At 39.7% G+C, this 10,170-nt stretch overlaps 1 protein-coding gene across 2 annotated transcripts; it reads left to right on the top strand.

Annotated features, from left to right (window-relative positions):
• The first annotated feature begins 349 nt into the window (after positions 1-349).
• Positions 350-9,782, top strand: znf143b (zinc finger protein 143b). Of its 2 annotated transcripts, XM_084555638.1 has the most exons (15): positions 350-832; positions 1,978-2,093; positions 2,524-2,712; positions 2,821-2,901; positions 3,376-3,572; positions 4,310-4,375; positions 4,462-4,578; positions 4,747-4,822; positions 5,011-5,136; positions 5,706-5,885; positions 6,121-6,348; positions 6,462-6,610; positions 7,009-7,161; positions 8,168-8,296; positions 9,428-9,782. In XM_084555638.1, exons 2-15 carry the CDS (start codon positions 1,988-1,990, stop codon positions 9,509-9,511), a joined length of 1,881 nt encoding a protein of 626 aa, XP_084411764.1. In that variant the 5' UTR covers positions 350-832; positions 1,978-1,987; the 3' UTR covers positions 9,512-9,782. The 2 variants fall into 2 exon arrangements, with proteins under 2 accessions (XP_084411764.1, XP_084411765.1); XM_084555639.1 differs by lacking the exon at positions 350-832 and having other exon boundaries at positions 889-2,093.
• The last annotated feature ends 388 nt before the right edge of the window (positions 9,783-10,170 follow it).

The following is a 10,170-nucleotide window of genomic DNA, read 5'->3' as shown; positions in this document are numbered from 1 at the left end:
GGTTATAAATGTTTGTATAGTTTTAAAACCTAATTTCTGCATTTGACACCCCCGTCTATTCAGGATGACAGCCCCCTGTATTACTGTCTTCATTTTAGTGTAGTTTCTCAGTGCAGATTTGAGTTCGTTAATATTTATGTCACTGATTTAATTTCTGACTTGGCTTTCTAAATTAAATTTCTAATGTCATCGTTTTAATATTTATTTTTGTAGATATTCATGAGTTGAAATCCACTTTGGAAGGTCTTGGAAACTGATGAGTTAGCTTTCGGGTGTGCTCTGTGTAGTTTGCACTGTGACATTTCATCCCATCGAGCCTCTTTTCACTGCATTGCCCACATTCCCCCTTTTTTCCCACACGACCTTGTTTTCAACATGGATGCCGAAAAATCTCCCCACACACCGCTGTTTACATATCCGAAGAGCCAATCTAACCACATCCTGGGGTGCACAGTGGTTCGGAATCCACATTGCCGGCTTACTGTCGTCTTACTCTGAAGCTTAAATATTTATTTTCTTCGGCGGCGCAGCGCCTTTACAGTCAAAAACCCGACACAATACGAAAACCGACGCGGAATGGCGTCTGCCAGGGGCCCAGGAGGCTGAATGACAGCAACGCTGGCTCGAGTCGGACCCGATGGACAAACACATTGACCAATAGGAGTGGGATTTATGACTTGTTAACCAATCAGATTTCCTCTATGGGGAGTAGGCGGGCCAGGACTTGCAGGATTGTGCTGTCATACATGTTCCTGGTGTGTGGACATCGCTATCGTTTCCTGCACTGTTGCATGGTGGTCGAACAGGAGGAATTGTTGGAAATTTTTCGGAGGTTAGTATATAAATTGGTTTTTACCCAGTGTGCATTATTCCCACAGCCATCTCTGTGAGAGGGTGTGATAGGCGGCTACCGGGATTCAGTCGAAGACCAGAGAATGCCGTTTTATTAATAAATAAAATGACATCCACCGAGCCAAAATGCTTATGTTATCATTAATTAGCTCATGGATTCCTCGTTCTTGTTACCTAACTGCGTCGCTTGTTCGTCGAACTAGGCTAGAGGCTCTATTGAGAGAGCTAGCTAGCCATCTAGCTGTCATACACAGCCTGCTTAGACGGCACCTATTTAAGACAACTGTACCCTCGTTAAGCACAATATTCAAGAATCAGTTTGGTAACAACCGCTGAAAGTCGTGACAGCTCTGGTTTGCGCAGTTATCACTCCTGTTAGCATAGCGGCTAGCTAGCTCACGCCGTTCTGACATATCGTTTGGGCGACTGTGGGTGTCAAGTGATTGACCATTCAGACATACTGTCACGTGTGCTAACCTAGTCTAACTGATGCAGCTACAATACGCTGGTTTAATAATGTTAAATAATGGAGTCAAATGCGGCAAGTTATGGTTGTGTCATCACCGTAGCTAGCTGCGGAAGCTAGCTGCTATGTTCAAATAAACAAGCGCCAAAAACATTAGCGGTTACAGAAGTTGACTCAAATTAAACCCTATGCGGATAGTGGTAACTCATTAAGATAAAAATCAAACGGGGTTTATGTCAAAGATATGAACTGCTAAAGTTGACATTTGTCAAACGGGGCTCAAACAGACTGGGAAACCAAATGTCTGCTGCCTGCGCTCCAGGGGCCACAAAACTTTAGGTTAACTGCTTAAAATGGTTTGTTATAGTTAAACAGAAGGTGTGTTATATATTTTACAAAAGCAACACGGTTGCTGACATTACAAGGGCATCAGATGTTTTGTGAGATCTTGACACACAGAGGATGTCCGTGTTGAATGTAGTCGTAAGACCTTCATTATCTTTATTTTTTTTTCCACTGTTGCATATTATTGTCCACATCATATAGCATATTAAAAACTAGATCTGTTGCACTTGTGGGAGCAATCGGAGTTAAAGAGGGACTGGCAGTTTACAAGTTTTATGTTAACGAGACTGCATTGTCTTACACTGTCACTACAGCAGCTAAAGCATGCTCTTGGCCCAGATAAACCGGGACTCCCAGGGAATGGCAGAATTTCACGATGCAGATGGGCAGCCGGTTACACTCTGTCTGACAGAGGCTGTGACAGTGGCAGGTGAGCTCCAGGACTTCAACTTGTCATTTTTCTAACTCTGTTTACTGTTTACATTAGTTTAATAATGTAATTATGTGCAGTAAATATAACTTAAAGCAATCGAAAAAGAGAATAGTAAAGTTTTTTCTCTGGAAATAGCACATGATGCAGTTAATCCACTCACAGAAGCTAAAGTAAGTGTGGCAAGACAGTAAAGACCTAAAATGAACAAACCTGAACTGAGATAATATTTAGGATCAGTGAATGATGTAAAAATTGACTCGGATCATAAATAAAGTGGACACAAAATATAGTTTAAAATTTGCATTTGTTGTCCATATTAAACTGTCATTTTGGAAAGTTTGCAAAATAACACAATGAACTTGCATCTACGACAACATGATCTCTTAGCTGACAGTTGAAGTGGTGCCACTGTCAAATCATTTCCCAGATGGTGATCAGATGGAAAGCATGGACACAGTGAGCCTGCAGGCTGTTACCCTAGCCGATGGATCCACCGCATACATCCAGCACGACTCCAAAGCTTCCTTTTCAGATGGACAGATTATGGACGGTCAGGTGATCCAGCTGGAGGATGGCTCTGCTGCCTATGTTCAGCATGTGTCAATGCCTAAAGCAGGTAAAACTCTTGGTACTAAATACCAATAGGAAGCTTAGTAGTATTCTTCCTGTATATAAGATTTTGTTTGTGAGGGGGAATTGACTGTACTTTTGTTATATATTATAGGAGGGGGCAGTTTACAGCTTGAAGATGGACAGGCAGTTCAGTTAGAAGATGGAACAACTGCCTATATTCACACACCCAAAGGTAAACATTTAACACCTAATAACCTGAGAATTTTATGGTCATCTTTATTCATGTATGTTCTAAAATTTCGCATTTATTACATACCAATGTGAAGTCAGTGTCATAATGAGAGGAACAGAGAGATAAAGAGAGATACGGTAAAGAAAGAAAAAACTGTGTTGAAATGTCATGTTTTGTTTAACTCTTAGTTCATCCTGACTCTGCTTTTTCTTTCTTATAATGTCCTTTTACAAATTCTAGAGAAGTAATGGAATAGTAGATTTGTTAACACAGTTTAGGTATCCAGATATTCTATGGACAATGCAGAGTTTTTATAAACATGTCAAACACTTTACTTTAAACACAATATGCAGTGTTTAAACTGCATTAAACTCCATTAAACTTGGTCTGAGTGAGTGCATTGCTCAGATTTCTTACTGGATCCAAGCCTGTTTTTTTTTTTTTTCTGCATCCATCTTTTTCGTTCTTGTTCAGATACGTATGACCAGAGCAGCCTGCAGGAAGTGCAACTGGAAGATGGTAGCACCGCCTACATCCAGCACACAGTACACATGCCTCAGTCCAACACCATCCTGGCCATACAGGCTGATGGCACCATCGCAGACCTGCAGGCTGAGGCCACGGCCATCGACCCAGAGACCATCAGCGTGCTGGAACAGTACACAACCAAGGTAAATGTGCTGTGTCACTGATGTATACACTTCCAGGTTGTGACCAAGTTCTATACTGAAAAGTGTTTTTGTGTTGGCGCTTGTGAGCACTTCATCTCATCATTCTTTTTCCCCACGAAAACAATATTGTAACAGTATATCAGCACTCTCCAGCAACATTCAGTGCCTGGCCCATCCTCTCTCGCAAATTGCCTTTTCTGTTTTAGTTGTGGTCATGTCTGCCTGATGTATCGTGCAGCTCTTAATAGAAAGACGCAGCCAAAGCAAGCCTTTCCTAAATATTATTGGGTACTATAATGATAAGTCTCAATATGATTGTTTACCCAGAAAGAAGCAACAGTGACACCAGTATGAAAATGTTCAGAAATGCTATAACTAGAATTAATTGTAATAAGTATAAATTCAAAACGGCCGCACAAAAAAGACGGAATATTCACCCACTGAAAAATGTCTAGATGTTTAGACAAATATGCTATATGAACAGGTAGTGTTACACTTAAATGTTATTTTATAATATTGTTTTCCATTATGTATTCCATAATATGTTTATTTTTTGTAATATAGACTAACTTAACATTTCCCTATTGCGGAGATCCCTCATTTATCTTGTGAAACTTTTGTAATTGTACAGTAGGTAATTGTGCAGTTGGTAATTATATATACTTTTACCTTGCTTGTAATTATTTACAATAATTCAGCAGACTATAAACGGAAGTGTCCCTTCTTTTCCCTCTCAGGTAGAGAATATAGAAAACCCCTTGGGGTTTGGCAGAGTGGAAACAGACAACGGTGTCCACATGCAGGTACTGTATTCTTATTTTGCTTTTATTTTAAGACATTTAACTTTAGGTTTTGGTTTAGGTTTTGAAATTTGCTTCCTGTTTGGCAGATTGTATTACAGGGTCAAGACAACAGGCCAGGAAGGGTCACAAACGTTGGAGAGAAGTCTTTCCGCTGTGAATATGAAGGCTGTGGAAAGCTCTACACCACAGCCCACCACCTCAAGGTAAGTGTGGGTGTTTTGTAAATGTGTTCGCACATTTAGGTGTTCATGAAAAAATACATGCTGCTTTACTTATGCCTCCTCAAGTATTGCATTGTTTTGAGACAATATTTCCCTTACAGCATCTTCTTTCAGCCACCATTAAAAGAGCTAACTTTGTGTGTCCTGCAGGTACATGAGCGCTCTCACACTGGAGACAAACCGTATGTCTGTGACTATCTTGGCTGTGGGAAGAAGTTTGCAACAGGTAGCTATGGATAATAATGCTGTTAGATTTAGTTTTTATTTATATTAAAATTATTTTATCAAAATAAAACCAGCCTGAGCTTTCTAATGGTGGTGCCAAACAAACATAAGATTATTATCACCACAAATAATGGCTTAGCGGAATTTAAGTAACTGAACTTTTTGACTTCTGTTTTGTGATGATTTTAGGGTATGGTCTGAAGAGTCACTCACGCACACACACGGGGGAGAAGCCATACAGATGTCAGGAGCTGAACTGCCGCAAGTCCTTCAAAACCTCTGGAGACCTTCAAAAGCACACAAGGACTCATACAGGTACACGGCCACACCCAGAAACTCACTGACCAGCTATCATTTGTTGCAACATATAGTGAGTCTTACGTTGTGTCATAGAGCTGACACAGAGTTTAACTGCAGTTTGCTACAGTTGATAAAAACCTATTGGATTCCAGGCTTTTAGTTTAATACAGATTAGGCTGTTTGAGGTCTGTAGCTGAATTTGTGTTATTTTAGTCTGAACTAACAGACTCAAGTCACACACCAGTGGTTTTTGAAACAACACAGATTGCCAGTACTAGCTGAACAACCTGAGGCTTTGTGTTGAATGCGGGGAGTCGACTTTTCCACACCCACCAGAGGGCTGGCGGAGGGCGGGCACTTGGTCATCAAGATGCTGCTGTTTATTTTTGAAATACAACACACATTTAACAGCCATACAGTGTTTCACAGAACACACTAGCATGTGCCATGTAGAACAACGATTGTCTTCAATAATGTTCTTAATCCTCTTGTGAATTTTGGTCCTCATCAGTATGGTATGGGGATTTGAAACTGCAAATTGAGTGCTTTTTTCTTATTTTGTTGTCTCATCTTTTATGTTGCAGGAGAGAAGCCTTTCAAGTGTCCAGTCGAAGGCTGCGGCAGGTCATTTACCACCTCAAACATTCGTAAAGTTCATATCCGCACACACACCGGCGAGCGGCCATACTACTGCTCTGAGCCGAGCTGCGGACGGTCATTCGCCAGTGCCACAAACTACAAGAACCATATGAGGATTCACACCGGTAATTCCTTTTCCACATTACTTCATCACTTGCTCTCTTCCAGTTAACTGAGACAGCTGAGGTTTAGAGTCTAAGTGTCTTCCAGTTTAGTCCTTATACCAAGCTGTAAGTAAAGCACGTACAAATTCTTTATTTTCTGTACCAGGCTGCAATTAAAAAGAGGGGCTTTCACAACTTCTTACAGTTGTGATAAGTAAACAAACTCATTGTCTGACTGCTTTCCTACTTTTTCCAGGAGAAAAGCCGTATGTGTGCACAGTGCCTGGGTGTGAAAAGCGCTTCACAGAATACTCCAGCCTTTACAAACACCATGTTGTTCATACACCATGCAAACCTTACAACTGCAACCATTGTGGAAAAACCTACAAGCAGATCTCCACACTCGCCATGCACAAACGCACAGCACACAACGACACAGAGCCCATTGAGGAGGAGCAAGAGGCCTACTTTGAACCCCCGACAGGTAAGTGTAAAACTAATGAGGCAGCAAAATTCATTAAAAAATGGTTTCAGATCATTTGCTGTAAAGATTGGTGATGATAGAATAAAACTGATTAACAACTGATGTCAAATCAGATGCCATTGATGACCCTAATGTGAGCTACACAACAGCGGTGGTCGAGGCAGACGACTCCGGCTCAGAGCAGGTTCCAGTGGACAGCTCAGATATGGTCGGTCAGCAGCATGTTGCCTTGGTAACTCAGGAGGATGGAACACAACAGCAGGTAACAGAAGGTAGCAACATCACATATATAGTAGTTATGTTTTCATAACTATATGTGATGCCATGTGATGCTATGTACTGACACACTCCCACTAAAATTCTCCAGAGTGTCTTGTATCTAAGCGTAAATGTAGCTGTACCCACACAGTAAATTTATACATTATGAATGCATCTATTAAAATGGACTCATGTTAAAAGAAAAACCTAATCCATACTACTTAGTTAATACTTTTTTTCTCTTTTTCTTGTTTTTTTCTTGTTGCAGAAAAACAAAAACAAACAAAAAAACATGAAGAGTTGTTGCAGACTCTCAATAACACATAGGATTTAAGTAGTGTTGTGCCGAATGATTTACAGTGTAACCGTATGCTCTTCTCTCTGTATTGTGTTCCATATCAGGTCAGTATCTCTGAAGCGGACTTACAAGCTATGGGTGGCACAATCACCATGGTAACCCAAGAAGGCACAACCATAACCATCCCAGCACATGAACTGGCAACACAAGGTGCTCACTCTGTTACCATGGTAACAACAGACGGCTCAGATGAACAGGTAAACATTATTTTTCAGTAGGCTGTACAAAAATGTCATCAGAATCATGTGTTTTTTCTTTTTCTTTATTGCTTTAGAAAGATTTTGTGTGAAGTTGTGTAAAATGTCAATGCATAACTAAATTATTAGAACTGACTGCTCTTACAAACAAAGATTAATTTCCAGTTCTGTGCTTTTATTCTGGGATTCTATTTGAGTAGCTTTTCATGATTCACAAAAATCTTACTTATCTCAAGTTGAGTTGAGATAAGTTTGAAAACAGAGTATATCAGCTCCGGGCTCTTTGTGGTCCCCTCCATACAGGCCCACGTACCTCTGGACAACAGGGTTTGAAGAAACCTTCACAAAGGAGCATGTGTCCTCCTCATGTCTTTGTGGATGTTCCAAGAGCAAACTGTTCCATTGTTTGATTAGAAACAGCAAATTCTCAAACCAATCCATAAATGATAGCACAGATAGCCGCAGAAACAGAGATTACCTGCTTATTAGGGCAGGGTATTCACAGGGTTACAATTTCTCATTGTCCCCATTTGATCAATTAGAGATATTTCAGCTTCTAAACTATTTTTACTACTCTAGCATATAGTTGGCATGCCTATAATGCGAATATTTTTGTGAAAATGAGTACATACATTCTCTAGAAAGACTTGTTTGACTCTGTGGGTGTGCTGTGGATGGAGTAGATGATGATATGGAGAAATCCTCTCACAGGGATTACTGTGAGAAAGGTTTACCTCATTATTTTATACTTTGGCTGCATTTAATATGAACTTCCAGTATTTTAACATTATATGTTTATTGTGTGCAGGAAATAGCACAATATGTCTCCTTTAACTTTGGAAATAAAGACCGGCCAAATGTTGGTCCATTTCTAGCCTTATTGTTGGGCAATTAACACTGTATGGTCAAGTTCTCTGGTAAACCTTATTTATGGCAGTAGAGGTTGTTCATATTTGATTTGTGTCCAAACACTGTGACTTGAGAACCATGTTTCTGTCGCCCTCAGGTGGCCATCATGACACCCGACATGGCCTCATTCCAAACTGTGGAGGAAGCAGGTTATAGCCAAGAGCAGGATGATATTCATCCCGTCACATTACTGGCCACCTCCAATGGCACTCACATTGCTGTGCAGGTTGGTAGAAAGACACCATAGGAGTGAATTAGCTGGCTGGGTGAGTTTCAGTCAGTCAATTAGTTTCGTTTGCTTTATAAAGAAGACAACCAGATTCACCTGCCGCAGCAAGTTTTTAAAAAAATAATATATATCTATATTTGTTATATTTGTTAAAAGTAATCAAATGTGTAGTTTGTTGCTGGGAAATCAAAGCTCAACAGTAGAGACTTGTAAAATGTAGAGATATAAGTTTAAACTTGGTATTGGTCTTACAGAGTCGTTTCTGTGAGAGTCTCTTTTGTTCTGCTTGTTTATATGATACTGGCTGGAGGTTTATAGGATCTTGACTGTAGTTTCAGTCCTGACTAATGGTAATGAAGTTACTCTCCCCGAATAATCTTTTGTCAGGTCCCACCCTGCTGAGCTATTTGTGTAAATGCTTTAACAAAAATCTTGGGTAGGTGGGGTTCAGCTCAGAAGGTGTAGGTGTGCTGTTACTCTCCTGCTGGTGCATTCAGTTGGGGATCAAACTAAACCAAAAGTTACATCCACATGATGTGGAAGTTTACATGTAATGCAAATTGATGATGATCACTGACCTCCTGCAAGAAAAGATGTTGTTTTTCTCTTAACACTAGTACTAACGCTCATCACTAAAAGAATAAGTAGATTAATTTAAGCTGGTGTTGAACAAATAATTTGTGTTTAAATAAAAACACAGGTTATCTCTAAGTCTAACAAATTCACCACATTAAAGGAACATTCGTCCATTCAAACTTGTGTTTTTTCTGCATAGTACAGGATTACATTTAATTTAAATACTTTAACAATTTAATCCTACCCCACCCCCACCCCCCAAGGGACAATGATCTCATCAGAGGCTGCTGGTCTGGTGACCAACCTCTTTGCACCTTTGTATCATGGTAATTACAAAGCAAACACTGTTTTTTTTCCGCATTTTCTATCATGTGATGGTCATGCATGAAACTCCGGATTTTATAGCACCATCACTCACGGTCAGAGCACAGATTGTCTTTTAAAGGGGTGGCAGAAAAATAGTTTAAGTCACTGGTACTGACTGATTAACAGTGATAATCAGAATGTCAGCCAATATTTGTATTGTTCACATTGTTTTCCTTTTCTCTGAAGATCAGTGATCAGCCTTCGCTGGAGGAAGCCATCAGAATAGCATCAAGAATACAGCAAGGGGAGTCACCAGGCTTGGATGATTGATGGACTCATTATGGACAATGATTTAGGACTAAGACAATATTGACAGGAGAAATCATGAGTCTTCCCCCATGTTTTTTCCACAAACAAACTTAGCTTTTATGTGTACATAGGATTTTGATAACTGGAGTTCTGCCATGCTATTTTGTCCCTCAACCAAAAAATATGGGAGAGGTGAAAAATGCTTTCTAATGTTTATGGTGCACAGTGCACAGTGCAGTGTACAGCTAATGCTATTTCTAATTAAAGAAAAAAAGTGTGATTAAATGACTAGTTGATTTTGTATACCTGAGTGCTTGTTAAACTGCTGCCTTCAACTTTACTTCGCCTCAAATGCAAAAATACCTATAGGTCATAGAAATATATACAGTATGTGATTATTTAGGCTATTTAAATTTTAGTATAGTAAATAATACATAATATGTAGAATATTCATCATTTGAATATTAAAAAACAAACACAAAGACAACACCATACACAATGGTTAAGTCTGGGAATGTAAATTTGTATTGTGTAAACACTATCTTAGCATTACTTTCCAGTTTTAAATTACACTATAGAGATGTTGGTTTGGACTTGGCAGCAGTACATGATTGCAGTTTACAGCTCTGCATGGGCAAGTGTACTTTTTTTGCTCCACTAGATTTATTTGACGGCAGTAG

The sequence above is a fragment of the Chelon labrosus genome, assembly GCF_963514085.1.
Source record: "Chelon labrosus genome assembly, chromosome: 11".
Classification (NCBI taxonomy): domain Eukaryota; kingdom Metazoa; phylum Chordata; class Actinopteri; order Mugiliformes; family Mugilidae; genus Chelon; species Chelon labrosus.
Note: the sequence above shows the minus strand (reverse complement) of the source record. Positions and strands in the feature narration are given on the sequence as shown.

Coding starts and splice junctions, on each gene's coding strand:
- znf143b (XM_084555638.1), top strand. CDS start 1,988: ATGCTCTTGGCCCAGATAAACCGGGACTCCCAGGGAATGGCAGAATTT. Junction 5,886..6,120: donor CCATATGAGGATTCACACCG/GTAATTCCTTTT, acceptor TACTTTTTCCAG/GAGAAAAGCCGTATGTGTGC. Junction 8,297..9,427: donor GCACTCACATTGCTGTGCAG/GTTGGTAGAAAG, acceptor TTTTCTCTGAAG/ATCAGTGATCAGCCTTCGCT.